Genomic DNA, 23,773 nt, shown 5'->3' with positions numbered 1-23,773 from the left:
ACCATGACATAATTTATGATTATTATTGAAAAATTAAATCCTAGAAAATGTTCAATTTATGGCTATACCAGTATGTACTGCACGCGTGACATGGATTCCGCTTGCTGCTAGTGTTAAATCAAAGATTAGTCACGACAAATATATACAAAATAATGATATTTGGTGTTACCTTTTGCTATTTTACAAATTGTATGAAGTCCATTATTAAGCGGAAAATAAAATTTTCTTTACTCAGATGGGGTATTGTGGGCCAGTCGGTATCGGTGACATAAGTTTAGTAATGTGTAACCTTTATACTCCGGTGGCGTCATAGGTAAACCGGAAAACAGGTACTCGTATAATTGAACACGGAAGACTATCTCAGAATTTGTAAACAATTTAATTATTTTGCATTTCTATCTTTTCTCGGTAAGCTAATGGTTTAATATTTAAATGCATACACTTAATTATGTAAAAATGCATTTTTCCATGTCATTTTTTAAATAAAATTTATGGACAACTCTTAAACTTAATAAATGGATTTTGGGTTAAATTCGGATATTTTTGTTATTTACAACTTAGTGTAAATATATAATGGATTTTAAACCTAGACTGACAACAGTCTTCAGCACCTGAAGTTTAGTTCTCAAATAATGTATCTGCTGAATAAATTAGGAAGGGCTGCCACAATTTTTTCTCATTATCAATAATATCACCATTCAATAAACTAATGCACACCCAGGGTGTACGGTCTTTTCTCCCCCTTGGACATTTCTCCCCCTAGTCTTTTCACCTCCTAATACCCTAGTCTTTTCTCCTCCCAGCATATTTCATACTGGGGGATTAATCTGCAACTTAACACCTCGATTGTCACCTCGATTGATATACTTGATTAGTCACTGATTGAATTATCAATGTTATTTCAATCAGTGATCAATCAAGCTCATCAAAAGAAAAGGGACGTTTATCATTGCTTCATTTTCATTATTTGACAATGAAATAGACTGAGTGTGTTTATGTCATTTCAACATTATAATGTTAAATTTATTTTAACAGTCTTTATTTGAAATTTAGTTTTTTTTTGTTATATCTTTTTTTAACATTTTAATAGACTTGTTTGCCAATACTTAAAAATTATTAACAATAAAGTAACTAAGAATTATATTTCAAAATAAATCAATACGTTAATTTGAATGAAGTATGTACATTTATTTTAAACAATTTACATATTCTAAGCTACTTTTTATTATGCCAAAGTACTTATGTACAAAATGCAAAACGTTACTAGATTATTCAAGTGAATTATTTTTTTAAGTTAAACTGCTAAAGATTTAGATCACACAATGAATGATAGAAATTGAAATAAATTGCTAAAATAAGTGTGTGATTTAAATGTGTAGCAACCCAAATTTTGAATATTGATTATTAATTTTGAATTTATTTTAATTGAATTTAATATAAATATTTCCAAACTGTAAAATATAAATTTCTAAATGATCATGAAGCAATGAAAGTCAAATCAAAAATAACTTGTTTCATGACATTGGGACTGGGTAGGATATGTACAGGATGTGGAAATGGTCAGGTGTGAATCCCTACGGCATTCTTGTGAAAAATTCTTGCTTAATTACATGGGTGGAATGTGCCATTATTTGGAATGTATCATCCTTGTTTATTTGAAAGAATGTGCCAATCAACATTTTAGCTCATTTTAACTGATCATTAAACAGAAACACAACACAATTACAAATTAATTTATTTTATTTCAAATCATCAATTTTTATTCATAATTTGGCATACAGCAAAAACAATGTTTAGTTTTGTAAAACATTAAGCGAAAGTTTAAATATATTTTAAACGTAAACAGAAACACATCTCAATTACTAATTATTTTATTCTATTTCAAATCATCAATTTTTACTCATAATATGAAATTTTGTATTTCCACAGCCGATGTGCTGCCATAATCCAAAGTTATCACAAGAAATAGCGAAGTCCTTTCTAAGCATGCGTTTTTGACAAGAAATACACTTAGAGACAGGCATATTCAAAGTTGAATATTAGCAACACACACTTGCATATTACAAAGAAATAAGGAAGGTGAAAAAAAATGTGCATGGTACATAAAGGGAAAATGAGTAACTCTTTTTTTTGTTTCTCTATTATGATCAAAGGCAGCTCACACTTTGTACCCTTTTTATATTATTTAATTATCAACCAACAATGTTCCAGATCAATCATACATGTGATAATTTAATTAGATTGTGTCTTTAATAACAAGACATCAAACAGTTCAATTAGTCTACAGGGTTTCTTTCCCATTTTTTGGGAAGATAGCCCATGGCTTTGGAATTGGGAATTTTATCGACATTTTCATGAAATTGGGAAAATAAACTCATTAGCCTTTTTTTCGACACGAAAAGTCCACTGATTAGAGAAATACTAAATTTGATATAACCCTTTATAATCATTCAAATTAAAAGAACAAAATCATATAATACTTTGTTAGATTTAATTGAATTAAAATTGAGATAAAATACACATAAGACTTCTTTTTTTTTTTTTGAAATTGGGAATTTTTTGTCACATTTTGGGGAAAAAGTATACTTTTTGGGATTGGGAACATAGCCGAATTTCGGCTATAAAATCAGGCCAAAATAAACCCTGGTCTAAAGTACATATAAACTTATTAAGGAAGTGTGAAATACAACATCTTTTGATCATTTCATAAATATTCAAGAATAATTAACAATCAATTTTTATTTAATTAGTTTAAATCTTTTAAACTTTGAGTCATTAACTTATAAACTAACACAGAAACTTAAAATAATATGTCGCTATATTACTATTTCTTTCATAGTCTTATAGACTTACAACAAAATTTAATTAAAAATAACACTACTCACTGAAATATATATATATATATATTATATATATACTAAAATGCTCTTATATTAACAATTCTTCAATCACATACTTCATTTTCTCCTACCTAAATATACAGATAATAAAAAAAAATGTTGAGAGGAGAAAAACTAGGGTTTGGGAGGAGAAAAGACCAGGGGAGAAACGTCCAGGGGGAGAAAAGACCGGAAATCACACCCAGTCCGTCTAAAATGCGTATATGACTCATATTGCAGATATGAACGAAAAGTGCGAATATGAACGAATATAGGCAATATTTATGCGGTTTTTTGTGCAGTTTTTTTATGAAAAAAATCACTGTTGAAATAAAAATTCACAATATGTGATAAATCTGTTTAGACTGCCTCAAAGTGGAGCAATTTAATAAAAGCAGTGTTCTGACTGGTGGTTCATATTCGCGGATATGAATTTGGAGTTACTAAAATTTAAATGACAATGAAAAACGCTTTTAAACTCATTTGATCGTGACATTACACATGAGCGTCGTGTATGTTTGTCACAGAACGATTTTCATATAACAAAAATAAAGGAAAATACATTTAAAAAGCCGTTGTCTTTTTATATCCGCACTTTTCAGTCATATCCGCGGATATGAGTTATATACACATTTTAGTTGTACCCTGCACAAAAGTTATTTTATGTCAATATCCAGGGTCCTTGCTACACTTTGGGGGATTGGGGCCGGGCCCTTAAAGGGCGGAATTTCGCGTTGTTTTGGTCGAAAAGGGGAATTTTAGAAGATCTTTTCACCAACCTTTCAACACTTAAAATTGCTATATTTTTATGTAATATACATAAATATTCATTTAATCAATGGTAAATAGCATGACACCAGCTGGCAACATAGGTAAACAAATATATATAAAAAAAAATTGGAGGGGAATTTTTAGCTGAAATAGGGGGAAAAAGTATACTATTTTAAGGGGGAAAATAGTCAAATAGAATAGTCTATAGAAAAAAAAACAGTCAAATGAGGGCCCTAATATCTAAAATGCATTAACAATGAATACATTCAAAGGCATATTTATGTGACTTTAAACAATTTTTAAGAATCAAGGTTCTAAGTTATATGTACTGAAATTGTGTGCACGCTTTTTATGCCCCCAGATCGAATGATCAAGGTGTATATTGTTTTTGGCCTGTCTGTCATTGTATGTGTGTGTCTGTCCAAAAACTTTACCCTTGCTCATAAAATGAAAACTCTTGGGTCTATATTCTTTAAACTTCACATGTGCATGCTTCTCATTGAGATCTACAATCAAACTTAGTTTGAGGTCACTAGGTCAAAGATCAAGGTCACTGTGACCTTTAGTTCTCAAAAAAAGCTGCTGTGGGACTTCAAAGCACAGAAGGGGACATTGTGTTTCACAAACACAGCTCTTGTTGCTAGTTCTATAATTGAGATTAACATTCTTTATTTAAAAAGCCGTTGCTTCAATAAATTGATTTATAAGTGTATTTGATATGACAAAATGCAAAAAATAATTAACATTTTTAATATATAGAATTGCATTCGTCTTATTAAAACAAAACACTACTATTGACAATCAGTGTTTTTTTAGCTCACCTGATTGCTCATGTGAGCTTTTGTGACCGGTCTTTGTCTGTCGTCCGTCCACATTTGTTCGTAAACACTCTAAAGGCCACATTTATTTCCAATCTTCATGAAACTTGGTCAGAAGCTTTGTCCCAATGAAATCTCAGTCAAGTTCGAAACTGGGTCGTGCCTGGTCAAAAACTAGGTCACTAGGTCAAAAAAAAGAAAAAAACTTGTAAACACTGTAGAAGTCACATTTTGTGCCCAATCTTAATGTTACTTTGTCAAAATGTTTGTCTTAATGATATGTTGGTTGAGTTCAAAAGTGGTTCCGGTCCGTTGAAAAACATGTGCGCCAGTGGGCGGGGCAGTTTTCCTTATTTGGCTATAGAGAAACCTTGTAAACACTCTAGAAGTCACAATTTTTGCCCAATCATCATGAAATTTGGTCAAAACATTGGTTTTATTGATATCTCGGACGAGTTCGAAAATGGTCCAGATCGGTGAAAAAACATGGCCGCCAGTGGGCGGGGCATTTTTCTCTATATGTATACAGTGAAAACATGTGAACACTCTAAAATGCACATTTTTGGTCCAATTTTCATGAAATTTGGTCAGAACATTTGTTTCCTTGATATGAGAGTTGAGTTCGAAAATGGTTCCGGTCAGTTGAATAACATGGCTGCCGGGGAGAGGGGGCAGTTTTCCTTATTCGGCTATAAAGAAACCTTTAGAAGTCACAATTTTTGCCCAATCATCATGAAAGTAGGTCAAAACATGGGTTTTATTGATATCTCGGGCGAGTTTGAAAATGGTCCAGATTGGTGAAAAAACATGGCCACCAGTGGGCGGGGCATTTTTCTCTATATGTATATTATAGTAAAAACATGTGAAGTCTCTAGAAGTCACATTTTTGGCCCAATTTTCATGAATTTTGGTCAGAACATTTGTTTCCTTGATATAAGAGTTGAGTTCGAAAATGGTTCCGGTCAGTTGAATAACATGGCGGCCGGGGGGGGGGGGGGACAGTTTTCTCATATTTATATTGTAAAAAAAGCTTGTGAACACTCTAGAAGTCACATTTTTTGCCCAATCATCATGAAACTTGGTTAAAAGATTGGTTTTATATATATCACATAATTAATGCCATAATTATTGCCTTTAGATTGTCCAAATTTTCATTATATTATACAAAATCTTTGTAAACACTCTAGAGGTCACAATTTTGTTTCAGATTTTATGAATCTTAATATATATTTTTGTAAGCAAAGTTTGATGTTTGGTAAGGGGGTCAACTCAAAATATATGTCACTAGGTCAAATCTTACAATAACAAAATCACTCCATATGCAAGAGTTTTGGTTCAATAATGATGAAACTTGACCAGGATGTTTGTCTGGACAATATCTAGGTCAAGTTTGACGTCTGGTAAAGATTGAACGAACCGACTCCTCTCAGGTGAGCAAACTAAGGCCATCTTGACCCTCTTGTTTTATGGCAATTTGGGGCCAATATTCGGCCCCATTCCCCTCAAGAAGGAGTATATATTTTTCCCCAATTGTGTAGAAAAAATCCCCTCCAGAAGTAAAAAATTATTTATTTTTTTAGAAAGAACTGTCTAATGATAAATATATCTCAAATTTATTTTATAAACAACTAACAAAGTATATAACTATAATTAATATGATTTTGAATTCATGGTGTTTTTTTTTGAGGGGTAATGGTATTTTTAGGGGAAAAATTCTGGTAGGGGAAGACGCCGAATATCGGCGTCACTTTCTTAGTAAAAAAACAACCTGAAATTATTATAAAGAGTTTATTTATCCCTCGCCATAGGCGGAGGGATATTGTTTTGGCGTTGTCCGTCCTTCCGTCCACCTGTCTTTCTGTCCGTCCGTCCTGAGCCATATCTTTGAAGTGCTTGGCGGATTTCATTGAAACTTGGTATGAGTATTTATGTGGATAAAAGGATGATGCATGCCAAATGGCATTGTACACCATCTGATAATTACAGAGTTATGGCACTTTGTATCTTGAAAAAATGCTTTTGTGTGTGTCCTGAGCCATATCTTGGAAGTGCTTTGGCGGATTTCATTGAAACTTGGTATGAGTGTCCAGAGGCATATTGGCGGGGGATATCAATTCAACGAATTTGCTTGTTAAATTAGTTTTTCCCAAATCGGTGGACTTTGCACATGAATTGCATTTTTTCCCAAAAATGGCCGGGATAAGGTCTTCTGTATCTATATTGTGTCAATATTTGTTGATATAAACATTCCAATTCGGTCCCTTTTATTGATAAAAAATGCTCAAATTTGTCATTTTCCCATTATGGTTGAAAACTGGCAACTTGGCGCCTTACTTTACAATGACATTGAAAAAATGTCAGCGCATAAAACTATCAAATACTTGCAGAAGACAACCAAAACTTAGAGGCTAGAAAGTCCTAACTTACACTACAATTTTCAAAAGTGCATGAAAACCACAATTAATTATGAATATACAAAATTTAATAGCCAATTAGCTGAAACTCATTAAAAAATGAAAAATAAATTTCCTTTCCTTATTATGAAAGACATATACAATGTCATGTCATCTGCACGAAAAGCTTTTACTTAGATTCAAAACTAAAGTGTCATTACTCTTGAGCTTATCATTTCAAGGGTCAAATTCATCTATTTAGATGTGTCTTAACACTTTACAACTTAGATACGTATGTTGACGCGTTTGTACAGTACAGCCAACACGACAAACATAATCGCGGCTACGCCACAGCAAGAAATTTAGTACGTGGCGGCCGTGTCGAGTGTTCATGTGGCGTATCACCGAGGCACTCAGCATCGATCCGCGCAACGACGCTGAGTCTGTTTTAACCTCGCGTACTTTCGCAGAGTAAATCCGCCGCATACGTACGCGGAATATTGAGTGAAATGATATACACCTACATGTACATTTGTGTAGCATAGAAACCTAGATTTACGCTACTTTCATATTTATTATTTTCACGTTTTAATAAGCGATATGGCACTTAATGCGCTTTAACAAATTATCGTTGAATAAATTACGCAAAATGTTAATGTTTAGTTTGATTCTGAAATGAGCTTTATTAAATTTGTAATCCGAAACACGCTTCCGGATTTTAATGCTAATGCGACATTAACAAATTCTAGCGTCAAATAAACAGTGCTAAAATATCAAATATTGTCTCCATAAAAAGCGCCCGAAAAATTATGCAGACATGTACAACTTCGCATGGAAAGTTTGGGTGTATTTTTTGTTGTATAAAAACATGTTCATCACGTCAGGCGATTTATGCGTGTTCAGTGTACAAAAAATGCCCCGATTGGACGTTATTTTATCACATTTTTAAATAGTAACAAATGCCAAAATGTATTTGATACTTAAGAATAATTGCGAATGTGTGTGTGTCTTGAGCGCTTTTATTGTAAATATTTACCGGAATTTGCTTTAAAACTGGAATATACGGGATTATCGGGTAATGATTAGCGATATCAACTGTATAATACAAACAAAATAAAACTACTTTAGATACGCATAGTCAAACAATAGTTATAATAAGCTGATAATTAACAAAACAACAATTAAGAGTTGGTTATTGATGTGGCTTTAAACTGCTAATTGTCTTAGCTAAAATATAATAGCAAAAACAACAAGCAATTATAAATTCACCAACTGCTGGAGTCTTGACCACGTGTATGTGCCAAAACATAATGACGTGACATTTATGTGTGAAATACATACAACACTACGGGCGGGAAACAAACTAACTTGGCCAGACACATTAAATATGGTTATATGCTAATACATGTTGTCGTTAAAATTAAACCCAAAACATTAAATATGTTTGTTGATCGTTTAATATAAAGACAATAATCATATGGCGCAATAAACGCACACAAAGTAACTTAAAGTACATTAGCCGATTCTATAAATGACAATGGCAGATGATTATTGGAATTTTATTAATACATGCCCGTGATAATCGTATTTTGTTTTTGTACATTTGATTTTTTTTATTTGCATTCTTTTATAATAATAATTGTTTCTATCCGGATGATAGCAATTTCTTAAGACACGAGAATGCAATCACTTACATGAGAATGCAATCACTAAAAACAAAACAACAGCCTGCTTTTTTATTAACTAGTTTATCTATTTAAAATCCGCCCACATTACATTAATTATGATTTTAAATATTATTATAATTGTTCTTTTAAATTTCTTTAACTAACTAATCATTTTAAAAAGATTTTGATTTGAAGATGCGCATGGACTCGGCGTCATGTCGCAGATCGCGGCTTGCCTCGGCATGTATGGCATGTCTCGGCGGACAGGTGCGAAGCTTCGTGGCGAAATGTGACTTGCCCCGCATACTGTCGCGGCTTCAACGGCCGACTTGGCATCGACTTGTTGCGCCTTGCCGCCGCGGATCGCGAAATATGTTTGTTCCGCGTTGGCTGTACTGAAGTTCCTTAGAAAGTTAAATTTAATTAAAGACCTTTACTAGATTAAAGTTTTAAAGGCTTCATTTCCAAGATGCAGTTTCCATAGATACTGATGAGCAGCAGCAAACAGCATAAACCTGAACAGACTGCGAGTTACTCTCAGGCTGTTCTGGTTTTATGTTGTTTGCACATAGCCATTTTTACTTTGCTTTTGAGTGAAACAAATAAATGACCCTGTGACATTACTTGAATATTGTTTTAGCATGTATATAAACATTGTTTTCAATTGTCAACAATTACAAAACAGCTGAAAATAAACAAAGTGTGATATATATTTGACTGACACTCAAAATATCCACAATTTTGTTTTTGGCAGCTTTTCACCTCACCACTCTTAAAATAAAATCAACCTCATCCATGTGTCAATAATGTATGACATAAATAGGTAAAATACTGTTTTATGAACAAGGTTACAGTGTCAATAAATATCTTTCATGACATTAAGCAGGACAGGCAAGTGTCAATTTACATTGTGGCTAATTGACTGTTATCTTAACAGTCTGGGCTTTGCTTATGTTCATTATCATGCAGAGAATTGTTATGGTTTGTAGGTTTGAGTGTAAAACTGTTGTATCTACTCAACTGTCTTTTATCAGATGCAACATTTTTATATTTGACCCTAAATTTTCTGTTTGCATTTCGTTAAGTGGTTTTGTTGCTCTCATAGTCCATTTCTGTGTTATTGTGTGTTTTTTTGTTTCGAAAATAATTCATTCAAAGGATTTTATTGGATTCATGTAGTGTTTTCGATAACAAATGTAAATTAAGCTGTACATTACATGATTATTCAGTCATCAGGGAAAGCGACGAATCATAGATAATTGAAGTAGGACTGAGGTGTATGTGAGTTGTATGGTAATCTGGATACAGGGCTCCAGCAAGGATTGAAAAGGGCAGGGAGTATGTATAATTTTGTAAAAAAGGGAACTTAGAACACGTTGTCATATTAACCTGGGGATATCAACATACAGTAATTACTCTAAGTTTTTGGAAAATTTAGATACAAAAAATATTTACAAAGTATGAGTGTCCAAAAAGTAAGAGACATATATGTTATGTTTGTTTGTTTAATTATTATGATGAAATTAAACTAATTAATACATGTGCAATAATTTTATTTTAGGTGTACTCTCCTTTCTCTGCTTTAAATAAAACTTCACTTATTTGCAATCTCTTACCTGAAATGGTATATAAATTAACTATATAAACGTTATAAAAAACAACAATAATCATACTGCTTTCTGAATACGATATCATTCCAAAGGCTTTTGGGTGAAACCATTGTTTATTACCGGTTTACAATGTAATCTACCCAATAACGCAATTGTAATGGTCCATTGCCCTCAGGGCATTCTATGCCAGGTTTTATGACCTTAATACGGTTGTAAAACTTCATGATTCCCAGATAAGAGAAAACAGGGAAGAAATCTAGTAAAATAGCACTGTAAAATATACTGTCCGAAAAATTGGAGTCATTAATTACGGACCAAAACCCATATGACCGAAAATATTGCGTCACAAAAATAATTATTTTGGCTAAAAAAGGGGTTGTCCGAAAACTTAGTGTCCAAAAACTTAGAGGAATTACTGTAGCCAGTCTTTATTATCCCCCACCATAGGCGGAGGGATATTGTTTTGGTGTTGTCCTTCCGTCAGTCCGTCTTTCCGTCCTTCTGCCCGTCCATCCAGCACTTTTGTGTCCAGAGCCATATCTTGGAAGTGCTTTGGCAAATTTCATTGAAACTTGGTATTAGTATATAATATGGATGAGAGGATGATGCACGCCACATGGCATTGTACACCATTGGATAATAACGGATTTATGGCCCTTTGTATCTTGAAATAATGCTTTTTTTGTGTGTCCGGAGCCATACCTTGGAAGTGCATTGATGGATTTTATTGAAACTTTGTATGAGTATATAAAGAGATAAGAGGATGATGCACGTTGGCGTTGTCCATCCGTCCAGAAATATTTGTGTCCAAAAGTATATTGGTGGGGGATATCAATTCAACGAATTTGCTTGTTTTTTCACCATATTGGGACTGATTTGAATATTATATTTACTAAGGCTCAACTTATAGAGCTATATGGGAGATGATCTCAAACTTATATAAAAAATGTTTGGAAACCTTTAATTGGGAATTTTACGGTCCAATATGGTAAAAAAAAACTAACTGCATGTGTAATATGCTATATGTATTTAATATTACATGTATTTTTGTATAAACAATTTTTTTTTAAATGTAATTATTACAACAAGTTTCACTTCAAAAACTGAGTTTGTTATTGAAACTTCAAATGAAATTTGCTTTATCATAATGTAATCAGATCATAAAGGACATGGAAAGGCTCAGAGGGGGCAGGGGGGTAACAACAATGTACCTTGAGGCAGCAGAGAGCTGTACTTGTTTATATAACCCTTTAGCAATTATATACATATTTTCACGCATGTTTAGTCCCTTAGAAAGTTGATTTAATTGAAGTGCTTTCCTATTAGATTCAAGTTAGCAAGGCTTCATTTCCAACCCTTGAATACAGACTGATGAGTAGCAAACAGCATTACACTTGAACAGACTGTGAGTAACTCGCAGGCTGTTCGGGTTTCTGCTGTTTGCACATAGCCATTTTCACTTTGCTTCTGAGTGGGAAAGGGTTAATAAGCCCAAACTGGAGCACTGTTTAATATTTATTTTTATAATAGCAAAACATGGGTAAAATATTGTAAGAGTGCTTTCAAAAATTATATTGTATATGCATTGTTTTTTAATATTCTATATATGAATTTATTGAATGATCATAGTTACCTTGGTTAGTCTTTTTATTTATTCTTCAGGAGTGCATTTCTTCTCCTCAAGTTGATGTTTTCGATTTGACACAGACAAGAGAATGTCTATGATAAGTGGTGAGTATTTAGTGTTCCTTTAGAACAATAGTTAAGGATTTAATATGAGGTTTGCTGTGGAAAAACCGGACTTAATGAATGTGAGTAAAGTGTTGTCCTAGTATAGCCCGTGCAGTCCCTACAGGCTAATCAGGGATGACACTTTCCACCTACTGTAGACTGGATTTTAGTTTAGAGAGACTTCCTTTAACCCTTTGCATGCTGGGTAATTTGTCATCTGCTAAAATGTTGTCTGCTGAATTTCTAAAATTAGCATTTACTTCGATAGTTTTCAAAGAATACTATCAGAATAGCAAACAGTTTGGATCCAGATGAGACGCCACGTTCTGTGGCGTCTCATCTGGATCCAAACTGTTTGCAAAGGCCTTCAAAATTCGGTTCCAGCACTGTAAGGGTTAAACGGAAAATTAAATAAAAGCAGAAAGTCTTATCCCTGATTCTGAACAGGCTATAATGTAAGGACACTATACACAAATGCATTAAGCCCTGTTTTCCCAGAGCAAGGGTCATTATGATATAGATGCAAAGAAAAGTGTATCTAAAAATGATCCTGATTGTTAAGATACAATTGTGTCCAATGGTGGTTAATAACACGGATTAGATCATCCCCTTGCAGAACATTTCACACTTTTTATTCAGTATACCAAATCCTGATTTCAATACAATACCCCAGTCACAGGCTAAATTACCTCTGTTTGCAAGAATTTTTTTTCCGATGTTGTCAGGGTTTAAATAAAAAAAGTGTGGAGTAATTTACTACCCGCTTATTTACCATATGCTTTTCCATTCATAGTAGCATCCAAAATTTTAAAGTAAAATGTTAAAATTTCAATGTATTTTACTTTATATAATCATATTGCAAATGGAGATTTTTCAAACTTTATATTAAAAAGCAAAATTCTTCCTTAATCAATGTCAGTGAGAAAACAAATAACAACAACAAACGAGCACACACAATAGACCAACACTTGTAAAGAGTTTTGTATGGCTGGAATACTCACTGCGGGGAATCACGTGATCACAAAATTGCGGTTAATAACAAGTATTAGATGATGGGCTTGCAGGACAAGTCTCACTAAGAACTTTGTCAAAGTAAAGAATACTGCATGCAATACAACATTCAACAGAGTTGTTATCCTTTTTTACAAAAAAAACATGCTATCATAATGCTGACTTGTATTCACAGACAGCGAGCGTGCAGCCGAGTGCCTTGACCACCTGCAGACGTTGCTATGGGAGGCCGGGGACCACAGCCAGGACGACAGTGTCAGCTCCCTCATCTGTATGCTACAGAGTCCCCTGTTCAGGCAGCTACTGGTGCTACAAGACTCTCTGGATGAACTTAGTCAAGTAGGACTTTAGTCCCAAATTAAGCTCCTTTAAAGTATTATAAATTCTTAAAATCAATGAATATTTCGTAAAATAAAGTTAATCCATAAAACCTAAGTTTTCCTCATTGCAATAGCCAAAATTTTAGTCTAGATGTGGTATAGTAACTTCGATTTAATGAGATACAAAATGCTTGTTTTTTATTTTTTTGTGGCTCAATATATTCTATTTTAATTTCCTGCAACGATATCTATTCATACGACACACGAACACTAACATTTTACATGAACGTGTGTTAAATATATTGTCCCACAATAACTTACATGGTGAAAGCATGGTGAAATGCAAGATCGTCTGACTTACTGTCAGGTTATTTTTGTTTAAAAAAATGTTAACAACTTGCAGTTTTCATTCACAACAGCATTATTTCTTGGTTACCAGATTATGAAATTTCCGAACATTAAAAGTTCATTTTTGCCAAATTTCTTTAGTCAGTAGTACATGATTACAACATCGATAAATTCCGATAATTATTCCAAAAATGAAAAATTTTAATTGGTCACGAAAGTAGTTGAACATTTACGATTTACAATTGCATACTACACAGGCTAATCAAGGAAGACACTTAACCCTTTGAGCGCTGGAACCGGATTTTGAAGGTCTTTGCAAACAGTTTGGATCCAGATGAGACGCCACAGAGCGTGGGGTCTCATCAGGATCCAAACTGTTTGCTATTCTGATAGTATTCTTTGAAAAAAAATAGAAGAAAATTGCTAATTTTAGAAATTAAGCAGACAACATTTTAGCAGACGACAAATTTCCCAGCATGCAAAGGGTTAACGCATATGCATTAAGGCAAGTTTTCACAGAACGTCGCTCTATTGTGATAATGGCTGATATGCATACGCCAAATGGCAGGAAGGGGGGGGCAATGTTGCGGTCGCAAAATACTTGTTGGGAACACATCCGTCAAGAATGGCAGCTTCAGGCATGGTTAGATGAAGTGTTTGTTTGGGTTCTGTCCCATGAGATGGATTTAAATGAGCCACGATCTAAGAAGACCTTGCTTTAAATATTTCTATAAAGTATTGTCCCATAGTAGCATACTCGGTCCGCATAATAAAAGCGAAAGGACTCACACAAGTCATGATCACAATTTCTTTTAATAGCATATTTTCGCATACTTGTATTTGTTAACTATGAATTTGATCATCAATTAGTTTATTAACAGCTATGCAACTTGTCACTGCAGGTGGCAGAGAGTGGACAGCTTGAGGGTCACAGTATAGACTTCCTGCCAGAGCTGCAGCTGACCCCTGTTGGGCACGAGAACCCCGTGTTTGAAACTGAGGCTGCAGTGGAACAGAGGCCCACCTACCAGGCTACACCCAGCTATAATGAGGAGTTCAGAAAGGTTGCATATCAATTAATGTGTTGATTTTCGCTGTTAGCTTTATTGGTAATATTTAGATAGCAGAGTTCTGTATTTGGCTCTGGAAATGTCCATGGATCGGCTTCATGAGTATTCATATTGAAAGCAGTTGTTAGGTTAAATATTGTTTGTTTGAGCTTGATTGCATTTATGCCCTTGACTTATAAAAACAATCTTAAGTCTTATTCCTAGAAAAAAACTACTACATGATGTTCTTAAAAAAATCTATAAAAAAAATGCCAGAGTGATAATTTAATACACATTTTTTGAAAGCTAACTTTGTTTCAATGGCCATGCATAAAACATTGAACACGCTTTCATGCACTAACTTCTTTTGAACTGATTTTTTTTTATAATCAGTGTTCCTTCAACTCAAATTTTCAGGCTTGAATGGGCCTTCAGTCAATTTGTGCCTCCTTCTGGGAAAACTGAGCTTAGTGCCTGTGTTGACTGCACAGGCTAATCTGGGTTTACACTTAGCACACATGGATTAAGCCCAGTTTTTCCGTTAACAAGGATAATTGTTTTCACTATCCAATAAAATCTCTAAATACATGTGCGTAAAGTGTCATCCCATAATAGCTTTGCAGTCTGCACAGTTAAAGCAGAGAAGACACTTTCCTCTTTTATGAAAATTTTTGTTGAAAGGAAGTCTCTTCTAAATGAAAATCCAATTTAGGCATAAATTGTTGTGTATTATTATCCTGTGCGGACATCACAGGCTTATCGGGATGACACTACGAATATGCATTAGGCCCAGTTTTCCCAGAACAAGTCAAATTTTTAACTATCCAATGAAATCTGTGTATGATCCGTTTTCAGGCCATCGAGACAGCGGCGATGGGTCGAGAGGTGGAGACAATTAAACTATTCAAGCCGGAGAAGCAGTCACTGGGCTTCAGTGTGGTTGCAAACCCGGGCGACACAGCAATATACGTGCAGGACATACAGCCTGGGGGCATAGCTGCCAGGTGGGTGCAAGCGTGTTTGTGGTGTCTATTTGTCTTGTCCTTTAAGTAAATCAGGCCCCATGAGTTTGAAGGTCTTTTTACTTCTAACTAAGTCTTAATTACAACATGTAGGCCATATATGTTAAGGACATACAGCCAGGGGGCATAGCCGCAAGGTGGATGCAAGGGTGTTTTGTGTTGGTGGTACTAAAAGTTTTAGAGCTTTTTTTTTTAAAGTTACCCCCCCATATTATTTTGTATGCCCACGGAAGGGTGGCATATAGCAGTTGAACTGTCCGTCAGTCTGTCCGTCCGTCAGTCCGAAAACTTTAATATTGCCCATAATTTTTGCGATATTGAAGATAGCAACTTAATATTTGGCATGCATGTGTATCTCATGGAGCTGCACATTTTGAGTGGTGAAAGGTCAATGTCATCCTTCAAGGACAAACATCAAATATATGGCACCAAAGCGGCGCACTAGGGGGCATTGAGTTTCTAACAAACACATCTCCTGTTTTATAATAAAGTTTAACACATAGAGAATATCACTATGCGTCTGTTGAAACTCAATAAGTATTTAAAACTCTTATTCTAAATTTTATCTATTTGTCAGCCAAAAAAATATAATACACCAATAATTTCTCAGTTTTTGTTAAAACAATATGATTTTCCCAATCAAATGGGTACCAGCCCCATGCAAAAAATGGTGAAAAAAGCACTTAAGTCTCAACCATAACAGGTAGCCCTCATAAGTGTGGGACATAAGGTCTGATGACATGCGTGTGTAACGGTGTTTTTTTTTTGTGGTAATCCTCTTTTTATTGTATTAGCTAGCCTTGTTGTAGAAATCGGGCCATACAAAAACCAAAACTCTTTATATCTCAAACTAAGTCTCGTCTTAAACTTTTTCCTGACATATTTCCTGGCCATTGTGGAAAAAAATCTTATTTGGGAATCTGGATTTTTTTTTGCAAAAAGTCCACTGATATGGGACAAAACACATTTTACATAACTCTTTATAATAATTCAAATTTAAGAACAAAATTCTATTAAATATAAATTATAGTTAAATACTTTGTTAATGTAATTGAAATAAACTTTAGGTATAATAATCAATAGACATGTGTTCCCAAAAAATTAATAACTTTTTTCTCATTTTGGGATATATATATTAAGAAAAAAATCATATTGTGATTTTTTTTCACCATTTTGCTTTTGGAATGGGTCAGTTCAACGGACCCGTACATACTCCAGGAAAAGGCCTGAATACAAACCTGTCACATAGCCAGTAGTGCAGGACGACTGTCATCTTCCATAGTGTAAAATTCTATGTGACCTTATTCTAATTACTTGACCTGAAATTAAAGATATTCAAGCACGTGAAAACAACCATTGACAAAGTAAAGGCCTTGGTTTGTAATGTTTCTAACATGTTTGCAATGGTAAAGATGAATCAGTGAATGGGGAAATTACTGTTACTAGGCTTGAGTCAGAGACACATGTTCTGGTTGTCCCCCTTTAATTTGGCAGGAGCAATCTTGATAAATTAATGTCTATCTGCAAGTGGCTTTAATTTTTCATGTAAGATACAGTTAAACAATTTGAATATGAAGCTAGCTAGTCACTAGCTCAAGTGTTACTGCGCTGGCCTACAAATGACAGGATTGCAAGTTCGAATCCTGACCCAGCCACTCTACTTTGGTCATAAATTTATTCCACTGCTATCACAACATCTGATTAAAGTAAGGGCAGTTCTCAACCATTTATAATTGTTTTCGATAAAACTTCATGAAACTTGCCCTTAAGGTATCCAAGTTTGAAAATGGCCCCAGTCCTTCGAAAAACATGGCCGCAATTGGATGCTACGGTTTTCTTTATATGGCTACTTAGAACCTTTTAAACAATCTAGAAGCGCCTTTTTGTCCAATCATGATGAAAGTGTTCAACATCATTTGACGGTGTGTCATGCAAAAGAATTACGTTGATATCTGCAATGTCAAGGTCACACTGTGAGTTCAAAGGTCAAAAATGGCTATAAATGATATGTTCCGGGCCATAACTTTGTCATTCATTGTGAGATTTTACTTGTTACATTTGTTCACAATCATTGGACAGTGTGTCATGCGAAAGAATTTCGTCTATATCTCCAAGGTCAATGTCAAACTGGAGTTCAAAAGTAAAAAAAATGGCCATAAATGAGCTTGTCCGGGCCATAATATGTCATTCATTGTGAGATTTTAAAATGACTCTGTACTTTAATTTTGTTCACAGTCCTTGGACGGCGTGTCATGTGAAAGAATTCAATAGTTCAAAGGTCAAAATGGCCATAAATGATAATGGCTTAATATTTCTTAAAAATCACCATAAATTTGCTTCTCTTGTTTTGTGAAGACAGCGCGCAAAATATTCTGTGTCAATGCAGCATGTAGGGGTTTACATCATGTCTGTGACAAAGCTCTAGTGATAAATATTTTTTTTTGTTATCCTGGTTTTGTGACAAATTTGTCTCTTGTTATTGACTGTTCTAAGGAGGTTGACACAAGTTTTGTTGCTGATAGTGCATTTATTATGTATGTGTGTGTTTTGTGAAGTGCATTTGATAAACTTGCTCATAACATTGTTTTACTGATATCTAGGCAATATTTCTGGTCTGTTGAAAAACATGGCCTCCATAAGGATGGGGCAGTTTTTCTTACATACATTACGCGACCTGCGATTTTTGCCTAAATCACCGATCACCGCGTTTGGGCCAATGTGGCAAATCGCGGTGATTGGCCGCAAATCGTGGTGATTCACCGCGATAACGCTCTGTGGTTGATTCGCGGTGATTCCGCCGTGATTTCACTGCGACCATCTCGCGATAAAGATCATCTGTAGACTCACGAAACACTGCGAATCTACTAGATTTAAATTTCAACTTATTAACTTATGTCAACATTATTGAGGATCACATTTGATCGTGAAAATGGATTCCAATATGAAAGTAAACACCGTACTTGCTGAATGTCGAATCCTGATTTCCAAACAATATCTTTATTTGTTGAAATAACAATTGTACAGTACGGCTCACGCAAAACCAACAAAGTTCGCGGCTACAGGGACATGGGTGTGAAATATGTGTTGACATTTTAAAAAGGCTACTCTCTTATATCTGCCAACAATGCTAATAATCCCATATTGCTATAATCTTTGTGAAGATTATACATGAACATGTAACGTAGGAAAATCGTTCTTCACCACGTTGACCATGAACCCGGTGTATCGCGGTGAATCACCACGGAGATTATATTTATAGCATTTGCGGTGATCATGCTCGACCAAGCGTGATAAAAACGCGCGAGATCGTGGTGATTTTTCACCCAAAATAAATAATGACCACCGCGTGTCGGTGATTTAGGCAAAAATCGCGGGCCGCGTAGTGTACATGTATCTTCAATGAAACCATGTAAATACAAAAGTCAAACTATTTTTGCAATCAGCATGAAACTTGATCAGAACATTAATTTTGTTCTAATGACATCTCAGCCGAGTTAACCCTTTCCCACTCAGAAGCAAAGTGAAGATGGCTATGTGCAAACAGCATGAAACCAGAACAGCCAGCAAGTAACTTGCAGCCTGTTCAGGTTTTTATCTTGTTTGCTGCTCATCAGTAACTAAAGGTTGGAACTGAAACCTTTAAAACTTGGATCTAGGAAGAAAGGTCTTTAATTAATTTTAACGAGGAACTACAACTGCGTTAAAATACGTATATAAGTGATAAAGGGTTAAAATTGTATCTAAGTGGTAAAGGGTAAACAAAAATGGTTCTGAGTAAAAAGAATTGTCAGAAGTCACATTAACCCATTTATGCCTAGCGTCTAGAAAAAAAGGCCTTGGCAAACAGCGTAGAGCCAGATGAGACATCGCATGATGCGGTGTCTCATCAGGGTCTGCGCTGTTTGCTTAAAGGAATTTTTGTAAGACATTTTCTAAATATAGAAATAAATATACTAGACATCCCTAATTTTGGTAATAAATTGATCCAATTTAGAAGGATGGGAGAGTCCAGTAGGCATAACTGGGTTAAAATCACATTAGCTGCTGAGTCAATACATTTCAGTTTCTTTGGGTTTCAGTTGAGGGACCTTGAGTCCATGGCCTTCTTATTCTGATATTAGCATGCACAAAGTGAAATGGTGGGAAATCACACTCACAGGGAATGAAATGTCATGAATAATTCTGCAGTGTCTGCCAGACTTAATTAAATGCAAATTCAATATGGCTAGCATTGTCAAAAAGCGGTTTTGTTTTCAATTCTGGGTTGATGTTTTCTAGTTAAGGATACTGCTTTATGAATTGATGAATATTAAAAAAAATAAAATTGTACTGTCTTGTCAATGTTGAAGAATTCATAAGTACTAAATAGTTTTGAATATATGTTTCAGTTTCATGATTAACTTATTCTTGAAGGGGAATTTAAACTACGAGACAAGATTCAATTTCAAAGAAGTCTGATAATATTTTTCTGGAGACAAACTTAACACTGGCATTTATAATGTAAACATCTAAGCAAGATAACCCTTAGCCTTTTCTTAGGCCTCCCCCTTACGGTAGACAGTGTATAGGCCTCCCCCTTACAGTAGACAGTGTATAGGCCTCCCCCTTACAGTAGACAGTGTATAGGCCTCCCCCTTACAGTAGACAGTGTATAGGCCTCCCCCTTACAGTAGACAGTGTATAGGCCTCCCCCTTACAGTAGACAGTGTATAGGCCTCCCTCTTACAGTAGACAGTGTATAGGCCTCCCCCTTACAGTAGACAGTGTATAGGCCTCCCCCTTACAGTAGACAGTGTATAGGCCTCCCTCTTACAGTAGACAGTGTATAGGCCTCCCCCTTACAGTAGACAGTGTATAGGCCTCCCCCTTACAGTAGACAGTGTATAGGCCTCCCCCTTACAGTAGACAGTGTATAGGCCTCCCCCTTACAGTAGACAGTGTATAGGCCTCCCTCTTACAGTAGACAGTGTATAGGCCTCCCCCTTACAGTAGACAGTGTATAGGCCTCCCCCTTACGGTAGATAGTGTATAGGCCTCCCCCTTACAGTAGACAGTGTATAGGCCTCCCTCTTACGGTAGATTGTGTATAGGCCTCCCCCTTACAGTAGACAGTGTATAGGCCTCCCCTTACAGTAGACAGTGTATAGGCCTCCCTCTAATGGTAGACAGTGTATAGGCCCCCCCTTACAGTAGACAGTGTATAGGCCTCCCCCTTACAGTAGACAGTGTATAGGCCTCCCTCTTACAGTAGACAGTGTATAGGCCTCCCTCTTACGGTAGACAGTGTATAGGCCTCCCCCTTACTGTAGACAGTGTATAGGCCTCCCCCTTACAGTAGACAGTGTATAGGCCTCCCTCTTACAGTTGACAGTGTATAGGCCTCCCCCTTACAGTAGACAGTGTATAGGCGTCCCTCTTACAGTAGACAGTGTATAGGCCTCCCCTTACAGTAGACAGTGTATAGGCCTCCCCCTTACAGTAGACAGTGTAAAGGCCTCCCTCATACGGTAGACAGTGTATAGGCCTCCTCATTACAGTAGACAGTGTATAGGCCTCCCCCTTACAGTAGACAGTGTATAGGCCTCCCTCTTACAGTAGACAGTGTATAGGCCTCCCCCTTACAGTAGACAGTGTATAGGCCTCCCTCTTACAGTAGACAGTGTATAGGCCTCCCTCTTACGGTAGACAGTGTATAGGCCTCCCCCTTACAGTAGACAGTGTATAGGCCTCCCCCTTACAGTAGACAGTGTATAGGCCTCCCCCTTACAGTAGACAGTGTATAGGCCTCCCCCTTACAGTAGACAGTGTATAGGCCTCCCTCTTACGGTAGACAGTGTATAGGCCTCCCCCTTACGGTAGACAGTGTTTTACCGGATGTCGGTTGGTCTGTATGTCAGTCTGTCTGTCAGTAGACCAGTTCGTTTCTGATGAATCATTTGTCAACGAACTGATACTTCACATGTGCATTGACCTTGGACAGTACATTACCCATATTTATGCCCCCCTTCGAAGAAGAGGGGGTATATTGCTTTGCTCATGTCGGTCGGTCGGTCGGTCTGTCGGTCTGTCCGTCCACCAGGTGGTTGTCAGACGATAACTCGAGAACGCTTGGGCCTAGGTTCATGAAACTTCATAGGTACATTGATCATGACTCGCAGATGACCCCTGTTGATTTTGAGGTCACTAGGTCAAAGGTCAAGGTCACGGTGACCCGAAATAGTAAAATGGTTTTTGAATGATAACTCAAGAACGCATACGCCTAGGATCATGAAACTTCATGGGTAGATTGATCATGACTTGCAGATGACCCCTATTGATTTTGAGGTCAATAGGTCAAAGGTCAAGGTCACGATGACCCGAAATAGTAAAATGGTTTCCGGATGATAACTCAAGAATGCATACGCCTAGGATCATGAAACTTCATGGGTTGATTGATCATAACTGGCAGATGACCCCTATTGATTTTGAGGTCACTAGGTCAAGGTCAAGGTCACGGTGACCCGAAATAGTAAAATGGTTTTTGGATGATAACTCGAGAACACATACGCCTAGGATCATGAAACTTCATAGGTAGATTGATCATGACTTGCAGATGACCCCTATTGATTTTGAGGTCACAAGGTCAAAGGTCAAGGTCACGGTGACCCGAAATAGTAAAATGATTTTCGGATGATAACTCAAGAACGCTTTTTGCCCAGGATCATGACACTTCATAGGTACATTGATCGTGACTCGCAGATGACCCCTATTGATTTTCAGGTCACTAGGTCAAAGGTCAAGGTCACAGTGACAAAAATTGTATTCACACAATGGCTGCCACTACAACGGACAGCCCATATGGGGGGCATGCATGTTTTACAAACAGCCCTTGTTAAATTAGGTCACTAGGTCAAAGGTCCAGGTCACTGTCACAATAAGTGTAAAAATTGTTTCCGATCAGTTACTCGTCAACGACTGATTGGCTTTATACTTCACATGTGCATGGGCCTTGGACAATGGACAGTAGATTACCCCTATTGAAATTAAGGTCACTAGATCAAAGGTCAAGGTCACTGTCACAATAAGTCCTAAAATTGGTTTCATTTTGATATGTCATCAAAGGATTCAGTGATGTATATCAAGGCCCTGTTGGGGGGTTGGGGCAATCTGTATCCGACTGCAGAGCTCTTGTTTCACTGTTGTCAATGATGCAGAGTAATTGTAACCTCTTTTAACCATATATGACTTAACCAGATTGACAAGGAAGAAAAGTTCTAAATACCGTATTTTTTACAATTATTAGTTTATATAGACTAAAAATATCACGACTGGTATATGAGAAAACTTGAAAAAAGTTTGTTAAGTTTTCAATTTTCAGTATACTCGGTAATAAAATTTGCGATGTGAAATCGAAGTACATCGCGAAAATAGGTGACATAATGATATACACACCATAAATAACACAAGTAGATTGATCATTACATATATAAAATATATACGATTCACTACGCATGCACACTTTGCATTCCAAGGTTTATCACGTGACAATGATGATCAGATTACTTGAGTTATTTATAGTTTACTGGTAGACATACCCAGTAAAATTTTATTGCCGAATATACTGAAATATGAAAAATTAACATCTTTTTTCAAGTAATGTAATTTTTTATTTTTTTGTTCATTATAAAGCATATATTGCATACATACATGTTTTTTTATTTCCATACAATGGTTCTAACAAAGTATACAGAAAAATTTGCATGATAAAGTTTTATACCTTGGTGTGTGACATTTGATCAATGGCAACAGTAAGGGTTCTGTTATATATTATTATTGATCTTATAAGATTTAAAAAAACAAACAAAAACAATAATACTAAAAACATTATTTGTCAAAGATAACTTAAAATAAGAGTGAATAGTATACAAGTGGACAAGCATTATGAGAATTTAATTCAATTCCATTTTTGATTAAAGATTTGCAATTTGTCATTACTGAGGGCTATTTCTTTCTCAATCTGGATTTAAAGTTTAAGACTATAGATAAAAAAAAAAATTCACGATATTATAACACAAATGATTTAAATGAGTAAATTTCGAAACTTACACTTAAATAGGATAGTTTAAGCTTAGTTGTGTTGTTCAGAAAGGATGCTAACTGGTTGCAAATAGACTG

General features: G+C 35.6%; 2 protein-coding genes across 3 annotated transcripts in view; one reads left to right on the top strand and one right to left on the bottom strand.

The window, feature by feature from the left end:
• LOC127834498 (uncharacterized) overlaps positions 1 to 23,773 on the bottom strand; it is a 213,288-nt gene that overhangs the window by 76,757 nt on the left and 112,758 nt on the right. The gene's annotated exons all lie outside the window — the stretch shown is intronic.
• Positions 320 to 15,794, top strand: LOC127834505 (inaD-like protein). Of its 2 annotated transcripts, none has more exons than XM_052360379.1 (5): positions 320 to 408; positions 11,801 to 11,869; positions 13,056 to 13,219; positions 14,451 to 14,612; positions 15,453 to 15,665. In XM_052360379.1, the coding sequence occupies exons 2-5, from the start codon at positions 11,854 to 11,856 to the stop codon at positions 15,648 to 15,650; spliced, it is 540 nt and encodes a 179-aa protein (XP_052216339.1). In that variant the 5' UTR covers positions 320 to 408; positions 11,801 to 11,853; the 3' UTR covers positions 15,651 to 15,665. The 2 variants fall into 2 exon arrangements, with proteins under 2 accessions (XP_052216339.1, XP_052216340.1); XM_052360380.1 differs by having other exon boundaries at positions 327 to 369; positions 15,453 to 15,794.

The sequence above is a fragment of the Dreissena polymorpha genome, chromosome 6 (assembly GCF_020536995.1).
Source record: "Dreissena polymorpha isolate Duluth1 chromosome 6, UMN_Dpol_1.0, whole genome shotgun sequence".
NCBI lineage: Eukaryota > Metazoa > Mollusca > Bivalvia > Myida > Dreissenidae > Dreissena > Dreissena polymorpha.
Note: the sequence above shows the minus strand (reverse complement) of the source record. Positions and strands in the feature narration are given on the sequence as shown.